Consider the following 14,743-nt stretch of genomic DNA (forward strand, 5'->3'; position numbering starts at 1 on the left):
CTGAACGTGGAATAATGCAGGCATGCAAAAGGACACATTAAGGCAGGAGAGGTGCAGTGTGCATGGGTGTGTTCACGTTAGCAAAGATGAAACTGACATCATCCAATACTGTGTGCAACAGCATGGAGCTCAAAGATGGTTGCAGACGTCATGAAAGTCATTTTAATTCCAGCTGTATTCCTAAACCCCACCTCTGCAAGGACTTTAGAGAGGACTGAGATTTGAAGATTGCACATGTCAGGGCATTGGGAGAGTGTGTGTGTGTGTGTGTGTGTGTGTGTGTGTGTGTGTGTGTGTAATATATGTGTAGATACTGTATGCATATATGTGTGTGCGTGTCAGGGGTGTAGGGCCGTACCCATGGGGCGGGGCATCCATGAGAAGTGTTTACAAATCTGCACAAAGTCAGCAGCAGATTAGAGTACTTCTCCTGGCTAATACTGAGCTCTGATCTGTCGCTCTCGCACTGGCCTGCCATGACTCTTCCGAAGGGTTTTTCTCCTGCTTACACCGACAGAGCCTCAACCGGACGCTTTAAAGCTCACTTTCCAACGTCGACCGGCTGTTTTGTGTGATTCCTGAAAGGTTTCGCATCAAGGCTACAAGATGATTTCTTAACCTTATAATATGACCTGTTAACAAACTTAAGTTACTGGACAGTGGGCCATATTTTACACCAATGAAAAGCGCTGAACACTTTCCGACTAGTTGCACGTATCACTGTTGACTGAAGACTGAAAGACTGTCCTCCCTAAAACACTGACTGAGACTGCATGTGACTGGGATAAGACTCTACGACATGGTGACCCAGTCGGACCAGTCAAATACAGCTCAGTTAAATATTGCAAGTACAAAAATGAAATTGGGTCAAAAAGGTGGCTGATACCTTGCAGCTGTAGCTTAACTCCTTGACAGAAAAGTCAATAAAGTGGATTAAAACCGTGAAACATTTTGAAGCAGAGTCTGGTAGAAACAACTGTCCAGAACAGCGTTTCCCATACTTAGGATCGCGACCTAAAATAGGTCATGAACCCATTTTTATTTGCCTTGCAGAGGAAAATGCATAACAGTGCTATGATAGGTGCATTCGTTTCCCTGATAAAACCAGACAACAAGCGTTATTTGCTGTTCAGGTCAGATGCTGCATGCAGGCCTGTTTAGCATTTCAACTCAAAGTTTGTTTCATGTGTCTGTCAGTAAATAGCAAATGTAATTATGGCTGTGCTGCACGTTCAGAATGAAATAAATACAGTTCATATACATTTCATAATCATGGTTTGTTGTTTGTCATCAGTAGTTTATACATGTAGATGTTTGAGCATTTCATGGTGTATTTTTGTAAATTTGGGTCCCTGGGAGACACCAAATTTCTCTTTTGTGCCTCGAGCTGACCCTGATCTGGACAGCTGCACTGGTGTGTGCGAAAAGCGTTTTGCCCACATATTCTCAGAAAAGCCATCAATGGAGTCCCAGACGGCAGAGGCCTCGCCATCACATGACGCCACTCATGTGAGAATCTGCTGTTTTTCTGCTCAGCTGGGCAGACGCAGCATGACTCCAAGAAACAGAGACCTCAGTGCTGGTGGAGAGCTTGGCTGGAAAGAAACCCCACTAGTCTCACTACACCCAGTAGTGTGTTCCCCAACACTCTCGCTACAACTGGCGTGCCGATGTCCAGTGATTGCCAGAGATCACAGTCGCTTACTAAGAAGCTGTGACGGCCCAGCACCTAATCACATTAGTTTAGTCAGTGCTGACTCTTTGAGTAGTGCAGCTCACTTCTGTATGTTATGTCAGGGGAGAGGAGTCAGTGCACAGCTGTGCTTCTGTCTTAAACAGAAGGTTTAAACCAGAAAATGAGCCTGAATAGTTAACAAGTAAGAAAAGATACACAAACAGCAAAATGGACAGGCCATGCTAAGTTAATCGGCCCTTCAGACACTCCATTTTCTTTGTTTTCTAGACTTTTGCTTCCCTTGCTGCTGCAGACAACATGCTCCTGCTAACCGTAAACCTGGACAAATGCTTTATATGGCCTGTAGATCAATAGGACGCTAACATGCTGCACACACGGTTGTGTCCTCGCCTACAAAGCCAGCCATGCAGTCCCATATCTACAAAGGTTAGGACAAACTCCAAACTATTTAGTGAATCCAGTCAATTCTGACAATCTGAAACAAAGTTTTTATTGTTATTCGGACACCAAATGAAGCTAGCAAGCCATGCGCTGTTGCTTTCAGTGACATTACATTTTTTCCACAGTGGATGGGTGTGCCGGGACTGGCGCTGCGTGTTGGAGATGTAATAATACACCGAATTCAAGACCAGAAGTTACAGACCACTTATCAAAGAACCACACACAGTGACAAAGAGGAAGTAGCTTCTCTTTCAACAGATCACACTGTTTGATTGGATTCAAACGCCATCTTCTTTAACGCATCTTTTTCGATTACATATCTACTTACTAAATGAACAGATTGAGGATTGAAAGCTTCAAAGAAGGACAAACTTACTTGGACAAACATGTACTCCAACTCCCGGTTCATCTCGTCTCCTTCTCGAGTCTCTAGCTCATGCTGCGAGTCTGCTGGTTTTCTGGATGCCTCCAGCCACATGCACCACAAGACCAGACGCTAGCTGATCAAGCACTGAGCTCCAGTACTCGCTGCTGAATGAAACCTTCCCATTGTGTCTGCAGACACAAGGCAAAGTTTTCTGCCCTGTGACAGACGACTGGCCATCCCTGCTGTCTGTCACACATCCCGGCCGCCGATGTTGATCACGTGAGTCGTGATGAGGACAGACTCAGAGCGAGAAAACAGGACAAATCTAACGACTGTCTGACAGGCGAGCAGTCAACCTGAGTCTTGTTCCAAGTGTCCTCTTGTTTTTCGAGGAGCACAATTTTCTACGATCCAACCGTCAATCAAAATGTTGGTTTCTAAACTTCATCTTTGTTTATAGCCTGCATTGTGTAACAATGACACATTTCATTTACTTCAAGAAACCAGCTGAAACAAACACAGTGTTGAGATCCAGAGATGATCAATATTTGAGCCGCAGACACGCAGCCCTCCTCTGTGCATCTGCCCTTGGTGCGTTCGTGTGTTGAACAGGGCTGCGATGACTACATGCCAGAGCATATACAACATGACTGCGCAATTACTTTAACCAGGTTACCTCAGTAATCTAATGCACATGCTCTCAATTAGAGTGGGGCAGAAAAAATAAACCACAGACATTAGATCATGTAAAACTCAACACTGGATTCAGCTGAGGTGACAATTATAGCACACAAAGCACAACTGTTACACACACACACACACACACACACACACACACACACACACACACACACACACACACACACACACACACACACACACACACACACACACTATACTATATTATAGACTGTAAAGAATATCTGTGTCAACTGTTCCATCCAAAAGCAGTTGAGATATCTCACTCTAAACCACAAGTGTGAACCTCATGGTGGCTAGAGGAAACGTCAGGGGATCACCAGTCGGTAGGATTCAACCTGTGGGAGCCATGAATATCTCAGCACTATCCATGGACCCTTGCTGCCATTACGGATAAAAATCATCGACAAAACAGCGTGTTGTAAATGAAATGCGCGCTGAGCCACAGAAAACGACTGCTGCACTGCTCTCTGCATGGGTTCAAACCGTTAAATGCTGTACTTTTGAAAACACCCTCACAAGTGATGTAACAGCAGGTGTTTTCCTTTCCATCAGCTGTTCATGACAGCACCTCACATGAGCGCCCTGTGGCCATATGTGCAACATGCCTGAAAGTTTCAGCTGCACTGCTGTTTTCTCACCCACATGATTCAGTCCTGATTTCCCCTGAAGTCTCTCATCCCTGTGCCGCCTGCAGCTCTGTTAGCTTAGCATCCAGTCAGTGGAAGTGGGAGCTTCAGAGATGGGAAAAACACAGGGCAATCATGCAATCGCTGCACGAGCGCTGCGATGCACTTTGCTGTGATAATGAGGCAGAGGTGACTCTTTCAATTTGAACTGTGGAGCAGCTTTCTTGCAGTTTAGCCATTTGCTGTCAGTTTGGCACACGAATGATGGCACAGGTGTTCCAACAGCATACAAGTGTGTGTGTGTCTGTCGAGTGATGTGAACCTGAAAGCACCACGCACTGCCAAGAAAACACAGCATACAACGATTGAATTTTTGCATCTTTATAAAAACATGACTGTTTTCTTCATCGGTTACCCAAAGATCTTAATGAAGGTAACTCTTCAAATATAATCACATACTTCAAAAGTACCTGTACTGTAACACTGTCATTATCACGGGTAAACAATCACTAAGAAGTCATTTATGGAGCCTTAACATGGTGAGCATTACCCTCTCACTAACAGCCAAGCTAAAGTCAGACAGATCAATAATCAGAGGCAGCACATCTGTATGAATCCATGAGTCGAGTAACTCTAAAAATAAAGTATATGCACTTGTTGTGGTACTGCAAAACACTCTAGGTTGTGTACTGAATAGTCTTTCCATCTCTGAGTCATGTAATGGAGCATCGCCTCACTGCCATTTCCATGAGAATATCCTCCCACTCCTCCACCTCTTCTTGTAGTTTCATTCACATTCGACACCTCTCACTAGTTTTGATGCTGATTTGATGTACTTACTTTATTAAGTGGACGGAAAAGACTGAATCAAATATAAAAAAAACAGATTTTTTTCCTGATTAATGTTTCTAGCTGGTTGCTTTGTCTTCTCCTCCAACCTATAAAATCTGCCTTCACCTGTGACTCACCTCAGATCAGACAGGAGCAGAATCTGATGCTCTATGTGTGTGTGTGTGTGTGTGTGTGTGTGTGTGTGTGTTTATGCATGTTAACCAAGCTGCTCAGACCTGCTCAATAAGCTTCTATAAGGCTGACTCCCAGGCACAAAGAGCAGAGTGTTTTCTAGCCTTGTGTTGGAAAAGTACATCACAGAGAGGGGTCTCACATCAGAGGCCGACACTCAAAACAGACCGTACCATTCAAAGTAGAAGCTAAGGCAGTGTTTCCTCGCCACACTGACACACATGTCCAAAGTTTCCCCTATAAAATTAAAACTATTTAACACCCAGTGACACTCTTATGGAATGAGACAGTCAAATTGATGGCTGGCTTCAAACCTAATCCTGCTGGCAGAGGAAACTGATTTCGCAGCCTCAGCCAAAATCGACGTGCACTTTGTTCACTGGCTGGCTGCAATTTCACACCCAGGTGCTATTTAAGCAGACCCAACACATATTATCTAAAGACAGCGGGCAACATCCATTTTTTATCTCACATTTCTAATGCAACTAAAGCTCCAACAAATGTCTGTTTTCATTATGGATTCATCTGACAGCACACTGTATGCAGACCAGCATGTTTTACGTGGTTTCGTTGTCATTCATTAGAGCCATCGTCACCGTTAGAAAGACACGTTTGTGGAGCAAAAATGAAAAATAAAATAATTGTCTCAGCACTTAATGCAATACTCCACTGGTGCCTTTTTGTTTGCTTCTCTCCTTTCAGATCAGAGCTCGGGGTCAGACACAGATCAGGAGCCAGCAGGGACTCGAACCTTTCAGCCTCTGTCTCCATTTGCTGACACGGGGCTTAAATCTGTGACACCTGGTTCAGAGACGGTCGTTGAGCATGTGTCCACGCTGATCAAACTAAAGCACTGGTGACAACAGAGGCTGGGAGCAGAGTGGGCAGAGTGGTTCAGATACAGACTGCAGCGCTGCTGTTCAGAGCGGATCAAACTAAACATTCAGTACACCACACACACTGACTGTTTCCCTCCATCACAACCTGATTCAAGATGAGCTGCCAGCTTTCAAAGTAGGGGGATGGGTGACTCATCTCCTTCACCCTCCCTCCCTCCCGCTCTTTCTCTCTCACACACACATACACACACAAACACACACCACTTTCTTGTCTTGATTTCAAACGTGCAATCACAGAAACACAGCAGCAGCAGCGCTTGTGACCTTGTGAGTTTTGAGTGTGACAGGCCTCCCTCCCGGGCTGCAGTGTCACCTTCTCTTCAGCGGACATCTGGGGATATGAAGCCACACTGTGGCTTTAGGGCCTCCACCGCTCTCAACATCCCGGATGCTAAAGGATGCTAAACTGTCCGGATGCGGCGCTCATCGCAGCATCTCACCGGTACCCAACCTGCGGGACTCGGCTCACATCCGTCAGAGCCGGGATATGAGCCTGAGATCGTTATCGAAATTAAACACTAACACGAAGACATTTAGGTCCCCAGGCTTGAGCTAACGCCAAATATTATGATTTACAACGGGAGAAGCAGAGCCTCCATGTTGGCTGGCACCGCCTTTGCATCATCCCAGCTCCCCGGCCTCCAGTGAGAGTGATGTCAAATAAGGAGGCCCGGGAGAAGAAGGTGTTGTTATTTTGATGAACAAACAAGGTCGCAGATGACAACAAATATGAAGAAAGCTCTTTTTTCTGATGTACGTGTTTGAGAGCAAAAGAAAAAGGACTCTCTGCCGCATCTGTTGTCTTTCTGTCAGCTGCACCCACCTCATCGAAATCCAAACACCCGAACTCATCTGCGTGTCACAGCAGCGCGTTTGAGCAGCTTCCACACTCATTTTCATTCATTTTCATCCACCTTTACATCCACCACACCTGCTGTCGAAAACACACATTTTTTCCGATGCAAAAACCAAACTGTCAGCGTGTTTTTGAGGAAAACGTCCTGAACATTTGAAGGCATTTCGCAGGAAGTTGAACCTGCGACTCGGACATGTCTTTAGCCGACATGCTAGCTCCCAGCTATAGATACGCAGCTATACATGGAAATATTCACTTATCTTACCTTTGTGTACAGCTCCGACGCTGCCATGACGGTCACACGCTACGTCCTTTCTCCAATCTGGGCTAAAGCTCCCGCGGGTCTCCTCGTTGCATGAGACCCGGTGTGTGTGTTCATGTAGCGGGGGAAGAGACCCTTTGTTGCTGCGGGGAGTTCAGGGGGAGATGTGTCTCTTATCGCCACGATAACCTGGACAGCTCGCCACTGCTGCTGCTGCTGCTGCTCCTCATTGATGTCAGCTTCTGCGACTCACTTTGCATTCTGGGTACGGATGAAATGATTCAGCCAAACGGTGAGGGCTGCTGCCGCGTGGGAAACTGCGCCCCCCGATGGTCAAGACACGAAAATACACCATCAAAACACCCTGCAAGCAAAGCCACAGCACTGCTGTGATGGAGAAGAGTGACAGCCAAAGATTTGTGTTTGGGTTAAAAATATGGCACACTGGAAAAAAACCTCTGAGATGTAAACTCAGTGTGAAATATATATAAATACACACATATGATAAATTATATTTATATGTGCATTTTTTTTCTAGATATTTGCATATTATTTTTCTGATTATATATTGAAGTGCAAGATATTTAAGAACGTTATTGGACTGTAATGTGTGTCTTCAGCTGTGGTAGGCCACAATCATTTTTGTTTAATCTGCTAAGAGGTGTTGTGTATGTGTTTGGCATTTTATTTTGTTGGTGCAGTTGCTGGGATTTAGCTATAAAGCTAAAACATAAAATCTAAGTTTATATGCACTCTATAGTGTCACTGACGGTGGTGCTGGATTATCTGACTGGTTTTCACATCTTTGAGCATCCTTTTGTTGACATCTGCATTACTGACACAAAATTGCTCACTTTACCACAAGCTGGAAAAGAAAATCAACACCTTTGCATTGTCTTTGACTAACTAAGTTTGATCTCAAAACATGGGAAAAAAACAGACAACACTTCTCAACTCAAGTCAATTTTGGGAATTTTAAAAACTGCCTTGTGTTCAAATGTATGCATTGACAAGGCAACTAAAAGCAAATATGTCTCAAGGTCAACAGAAGACACACACGACACAACAATTGAACATTTGTGCAAAACTATTTTATTTACAAAACAAAATGGCACAAAGTGACAGCAGGGCAGCCATATACATGCACAGCTGAGCTCAGACGATGTTGTGTTAGCTTTAACACACTGCAGGTAAACTTCATCCAGTCAGGAAGGAACCTGAAGAAGCACTTTACAGGGCCAAGGACATTTTAAAGATATAACAACTTCAACTTATGCATATTGAAGATTTTCCCATATCTGAACACAATTTAGGCTCCCAGTACATTTTTACCATAAATGCAGTCAACTCACACAGCATACAGGACACGAAGACTGGTCCCAATGGACAGGAATTTAGCTTTCACATCCCAAATACTCCTCTGACCCTCTCCCAGCACTGATGATTCATTCATGACAACTGGGAACTACAACCTTTGGCCTGAGGAGAGTGACTGTGTCGTCATCTGACGATGAAATGCCTCAGATGCCACAAATGCAGACCAAACTGTGAACATTGCAAGGTCAGACTGACGCAACACCACCCCCTTCTCTGTCACCATTGAAAGCAGAACATTTCCTAGTTTCAATGTGTCTTGAATGCACCATCAACCAGACACGCAGCGCTTGTATGCTGCAGCATGTGTGGAAATGTCTGTGCTCAACACACCTTGATGAATGGAGGTGGAAGTCAGAGAGGTTCACCTTTGGGAGCCTTGTGCCACACATGCACTTTCATGACACCCCAGCCTTGACTGTGGGGTCTTTAAGCACAGTTTCCCCCATTGATTCACATAAGTGTTAACAAAACTAAGCTTTGCCTTGAGATTACTATATTCAGTCAATCACTCAAGTCAAGCATAATGACAGCATAATTTAGAATAAGGATATACAGTGAATGATACAAATCTGATGCACAACCCAGACTCTAAAAAAGTTGGGACGCTGTTCAAAATGTTAATAAAACAGAACACAAACTCTGTTTACTGACAATGGTTTTATGAAGTGTTCCTGAGCTCATGTAGTCATATCCTTCATGCAATCATGTGTTCACAAAGTGGTGAACCTCGCTCCTTGCTTGTGAATGACTGAGCCTTTCCAGGATGCCTCTTTCATACACAATCATGATACTATCACCTGTTACCAATCAACCTGTTTACCTGTGGAATGTTCCAAACAGGTGTTTTTGGAGCATTCCACAACTTTCCCAGTCTTGTTTAAAATGTGTTGCTGCATGAAATTTAGAATAAGCAGATATTTACAAAATCAATGTAGTTGATGAGGTAAAACATTAAATATATTGTCTTTGTACTATTTTCAGTTGAGTCAAAAAAGATTAGTAATATCCTATTGCACTCTGTTCCATTAATGTTTCACACAATGTCCCAACTTTTTTGGAATTGGGGTTGTAAAACGCTCTAAAAGGCTGATGTCTGCCCCTGTGCCAAACAAAAAGAAATATATATACTTATGTACACACTTCCAAACTGATGGATTGATGACCATACTAAAGCCCTCCAACCATACAACACACAGCTTATGCTGCTCATCCCTCTCTTCAGCCAGTAAACACTGTGGTATCAGTCGTCCATCAGTCGAGCAGTCTGCTCGTCACACACACTTATGGATGTCTTTCAACGTATCTTACATGGAAGTAAAGAAAAAATAAAAAAGAACGTGGAAATGTGAGAGGACAAGGACAGAAGGGCAGTCAGTTAGAGGGAGTGGTGAGGGACAAAAACAAAGACAGGAGGCAGTAAAGACAGGGCCAGATGGGATGGAAACCAAAATAAAACAGGATTTTAAGGTATCAGCTAGCCAGTTTGCTGGGTGCTAGGTGTGGGTTCCTCATGGGTGGGGTCCAGGCTGGTGGGGAGAGGACAGGTGGTACTGTGAGGGGTAGGGGAGATTATGTTACAGCTCTGAGACTTGAGCGGAGAGGGTTAGGGCTGAGAGGTGCTGTAGGGGTTGTTGAGGCTGTGTGTATGCATCACCCTGCCAGTTTACTGGCCACCAGAGAGGGTTTCCTCTGGGGCAGGTCCTGGGGGGTGGGGATATGGTCCCCTGTGATCTCGGTCTTCTCTGGTGCAGCTGTTGGCAACTGCTTGTTCTTTATCTTCGCTTTAGCCATGTTGTAGTCACCAGAGTCAAAGTACTTTTGCTGTGGAGAGATATAAGATTAAAATTTTTTAGGTATGAATTATGAAAAATGAACACGTGAATAATGCAAGCTCCCTCTATAGTGAACATATATTTTAATATACATTTCAATTACATTGCAAGGGGAAATTAACTGTATCTCCAATATCTAACACATACAGCTTTGCTGACATTGATAGAGTAACAACAGTTTTAAAGACTTGAGTACCTTATTTCAGTCAGATGGCAAAGAAAGCAAATGCCATAAATGACCAAATATTTGGTTTTGCATGTTTGTTTTACCTGATAAATGACTTAAGTAATATTATGTGAAATCTAGAAATCAATTAATCAACATCAATCATTTCAGGACTCTTACAGGGAAAAGAAGAAAAATTCTGTTTTCAGCTTAGTTTCTTATCGTTTACTTTTGGTTTATTAAACTGATTACTTGGTATAACAAAATGTTAAAAATAATAATGGTAAGTCCTAGTGCTGTCAATCAGTTAAAATATTTAATCGCGATTAATCTCATGAATGTCGTAGTTAACTCGCGATTAATTGCAAATTAATCGCACATTTTTGTCTATTCTAAATGTCCCATTATTTATCGTTTTAATACTCTTATCAACATGGAAAAGTGGATAGGCTTGCTTTGTGCAAATGTTTTTAATTGAAAACAACAACGCGTAGTGTTATATTTCACACTAACATTCTCACTTTGAGCAGTCATTCACATTTGAATGAATCAAATCTCACACAATTTAACACTGTCAATAAACAGATGACAAAAAAATAAATACTTGGTTACAAAAAAGCCCCTTCAACAACCCTTTCTAAGTGATCAAAACAGGGTGATACAAGATAATGTTACAAAGTGCACATCATTGTAAACTAGGACTCAGCCTATAGTGCAATTAAACCATGGCTTAAACTTTCCTTTCTTAAGTTTCCTTTGAACATAATAGCATCCATATGCCTCTGTCGAAAGCCATCCATTGTCGCCTGGTTTTGACAAGGAGGTGGCAGGGAATTTGCATTCGCTGTGTGTTTGGCCATCAAGTGGTATTTCAGGCTGGACGAGCTACGGCGATAACTCGGTTCACACCAACAATACACACAGATAACTTTGGTCTTGTCAGTCGATCCATCTGGCAACTTTTTGAAACTAAACTTTCCATTCAGAATCTTGTTCGCACCCATTTCGGCGTTTCGCACTTGACATCCACACAAACTGGTAGCCTACTCCTTTACAGCTAGCGAGCAGGCAAGACCAAAACGTGCGTGGGGTGTGCCTATTGTTTTGTTACGGTTTGTAACTAGATCCTGTAGTTTTTCTTTTCACTAGGACACAAAGAGCGTTAATCTCGCGATAAAAAAAAAAATGACGCCGTTAAAACTGATTTGCGTTAATAACGCAATATTTTTGACAGCACTAGTAAGTACACATCACAAGGTATTACTGTAACCAAAAGTGATCTGAGCAAGTGTTAGCTGGTATTTTTACCTGATAAATGAATTGTCATTTATTATGACTCTGACTTTCTGTCTATGTAGTAACCACTGAAGCAAATTGTTGCACACAACATTATTTATGGACTGGAACATTACAGTTTCTTTATCTGTGTAGTATTGGGTTAGTACCAATGTCCAGTCTCAGTTTGATGTGAATTCATATCAGTGCGCTGTGATCTGAGGCTGAAATGCATGGCACTCCACAAATATAGTGCAAAATGTCAACACTGCAGTTCAGACTGAAGAAACAACACCATCCTCGACTCTCTCACCCTTGAAAACAGAACATTTCCTTGTATGATGCACCTGAGCTTTTCAGCATGTGTGTAAATATCTGTGCCCAATGATGAATTAAAAAGGGAGTGAGGTTCACCTTTGGGTGTCTTGCATCGCACATTCACTTTAATATGACACTCTAGCCTTCACTTTCACAATGGTACAATATATGGAGACAATGTAATTATACACTCAGTTCCCAATTTATGTGAAGTACACTAACAGTCCAAAAAAACATCCCTGCTATTGATCGTACCTTATAAAGATAATAAAGTTCAGATTTGTTTGATTCAACATTATAGTCATTACGGAGGCTGCAGTTTGTGGTGTGGTTGATTTGTATTGTGTCATATCAAGTATAAACCCATCAGGACGTCACTCATTGGTTTGTGAACTCCCATTTTGAAGACTCGAGTTTGGCATTATGACCATCACCATCTTGGTTGTTTGGAACCAGAAGTGACCATATTTGGATGAGAGGGTGGAGCTGGAGAACACACACTTTGCTACACCTCTGTCCTGATTGGGTCTGACTGAGAACCAAAACACACATCATGGTCGTGACTTGTCAATCACAAAGTAGCCAGAGCCTAAAGCATGCCCTGGTTTATTGTTTATTTTCCTCTAAATGGGGCCCTTACTTACTGAATGGACATCATCCTGTTCTGAGGACGTTAAACTCATGAATTAAACTCATCAGGAAACTGTTTACTGATGTAATAAATCAGTCATAAGTCAGGAGAAGCTTTGTATGATCACACTTCTTTTTCCAATGTGTTGCACTGAGAAGTGTTTATAAAATTTAGTCTGTTCTCATTGATATAAATGGTATGTTCGAGACAAACTGTGTGAAAGTGTAAAGTTACAAACAGAAAATGCCAGTGGGTTCAGAGATCATCCTTAAGTGAACTCTGAATGTTTTGCAAACAAACCTAAGAGATAACTCACCCCCTTCTGCAGGCGTTTGCGAAGCAGATCAGAGCCTCCCGGTTTGTTTCCTAAATTTGGATATCTGGCCTTCAGTTTGGCCTCCTCTGCCTTCTCAGGACTGATCACCTTGTCCTGAATCTCCTGAAAACAACCAAAGCATGAGGCATCGAGATGTGGGGGAGACATTTTGCTGAAAAAACACGTAGTTACTGCATAACAAGAGGTTTACAGGTCACTGCAGGCTCCCACTGAAACCTCTGAATCATCATCACTGGATTATCTGATGGCACTGCAGTATAGAGATAACCTAACTGTCCATATCAGATCTTTGCTAACGTCAACAAAACATCGTTAACATGTCTGACTGGACATGAACTACCTATCTCTAAGACAGCCCGTTAAAACAATGTTAGCAAAGCACAGAAGCATGCAACAGCTGCCTAGGGACAGTGCTAAAGTAACAGATTCAAATTACCGCTACTGCATTGTGTTGGACTCTGCTGTGCACATCAACGTCAAGCTAAAAGGAAACATTGTGTGGTGGTTACTCGACAGCCTCCTCTCAAAGCAGGCGCCGGAGAGCTATCATTACCCCACGATTGGTTGAGTTGGAAGGTCTTTGGGATTAACCGCTTAATTGTTGCAAAAATACCGCCAGTTTGTTATTTGTCGCAGCTGGGTAGCAGCTAGCAACAGGCTAAACTGCGGTATCTTCAGTGAAAATTTAGATAACGTTACTGTAACTAAGCTTCAAGCCCGTGTACGGGCTATGTTGGGCTGAGCTAAACTGACGTTAGCAGCTGAGCTAGCTGTTAGCGATTTGCCAGTGCGAGTAAATGCCATGAGTTAGCTTGGTGAATGGCGAGCTGCTAACATTAACTAGCCATAACGTTACCTCTGACATTTACACCAACCACCCCATACATTCGCTCTACTAGCGAACGAAACGGCAGGCCAGTCATCCGGTAACACAAAGGCGTTACAAGGCTTGACATACAACATTAAGTATTCACACCAGGGCGTCGTAGCTGGCTTTGGATGACATGTCAACAATAACGAGCGCGGGGCTAGGAAGCTAAGCTATTTAACGTAGCGTTAGCTACAACATTGCCATTACTGCTGCTAAACTGCTAATCCGCCGCACGGTTACCTTCTCGTCCACTGATGTCTCCTCGGCCGTCTGTGTTTCTTCGTTATCGCCCGACATTTTCTGTATTATCGTGATCTCAGACAAGAGATAGCTCACGAGTTTGACAAGTGATCCACAAATCCCCTGCTCTGACTTTCCGTACCCATACGAGTCCTACTGAGCGCGCAATCCCGCACAAGAAATACGACGTCACATGCGGAGACACCATGCGCGCTCACGTTTTGGCACCCCTGCCGTGCACCCGCATTTAGTGCTGGGATCGGATTTACATTGCGTAACAAACCGATCAGCTGTTAGACCCATGTGTTGCGCCACAAATCCAGATTTCAGTCAAGTAATCCTCAGATCTGGAGGATGATGAATGCTGCTCTGATTAACACAGCGCAGCTCGTGGTATGTTTTCCCATACCAATATTCTGTTTTGTGTCAGAGACAGAAATTGACTATGCGGCAGCTCTTCTTACATTATGCTAAATTACAATTGAATTAAGCAGCGGAGCCTGACTGTCTTTGTGCCTAAAAAGAAACAAAATGATGCATGCAAGTGTATTGAGGCTGAGCAGATGGATTTGAAAGTCCAGTTGCTGCCATATTAAATGACCACCACCGATTAGCAGCACCCACCTGCCATTATGAGTGTGAAGTGGTGGTGAACTGCTGACTTCATGCTGCACCATGTCTCTGTTGTGATACACAGAGAATGCTGCTTATACCTCTGGATATTAATAAATTACTTACGGGGGATGCAGTTTTGTCTAACAAGAGACTTTCTCACGTTAGGAAATGCTATCTTAGTAGGAATGCTAACATGATGTATTTCTCAG

The 14,743-nt window shown here is 43.2% G+C and overlaps 2 protein-coding genes across 3 annotated transcripts in view; both read right to left on the reverse strand.

Annotated features, from left to right (window-relative positions):
• myo5aa (myosin VAa) overlaps positions 1 to 7,131 on the reverse strand; it is a 52,348-nt gene extending 45,217 nt beyond the window's left edge. For both annotated transcript variants that reach the window (XM_070971997.1, XM_070971924.1), the window contains exon 1: positions 6,876 to 7,131. In XM_070971997.1, coding sequence (XP_070828098.1) covers positions 6,876 to 6,902 — 27 coding nt within the window. In that variant the 5' untranslated portion in view covers positions 6,903 to 7,131. The remainder of the gene's footprint in view (positions 1 to 6,875) is intronic.
• An 810-nt stretch (positions 7,132 to 7,941) lies between these two features.
• Positions 7,942 to 14,219, reverse strand: arpp19a (cAMP-regulated phosphoprotein 19a). Its single transcript, XM_070967318.1, has 3 exons — positions 13,920 to 14,219; positions 12,788 to 12,910; positions 7,942 to 10,070 (listed from the first exon to the last, which is right to left on the reverse strand). The coding sequence occupies exons 1-3, from the start codon at positions 13,974 to 13,976 to the stop codon at positions 9,900 to 9,902; spliced, it is 351 nt and encodes a 116-aa protein (XP_070823419.1). The 5' UTR covers positions 13,977 to 14,219; the 3' UTR covers positions 7,942 to 9,899.
• Positions 14,220 to 14,743: the final 524 nt, after the last annotated feature.

The sequence above is a fragment of the Chaetodon trifascialis genome, chromosome 1, assembly GCF_039877785.1.
Source record: "Chaetodon trifascialis isolate fChaTrf1 chromosome 1, fChaTrf1.hap1, whole genome shotgun sequence".
In the NCBI taxonomy this organism is placed as follows: domain Eukaryota; kingdom Metazoa; phylum Chordata; class Actinopteri; order Chaetodontiformes; family Chaetodontidae; genus Chaetodon; species Chaetodon trifascialis.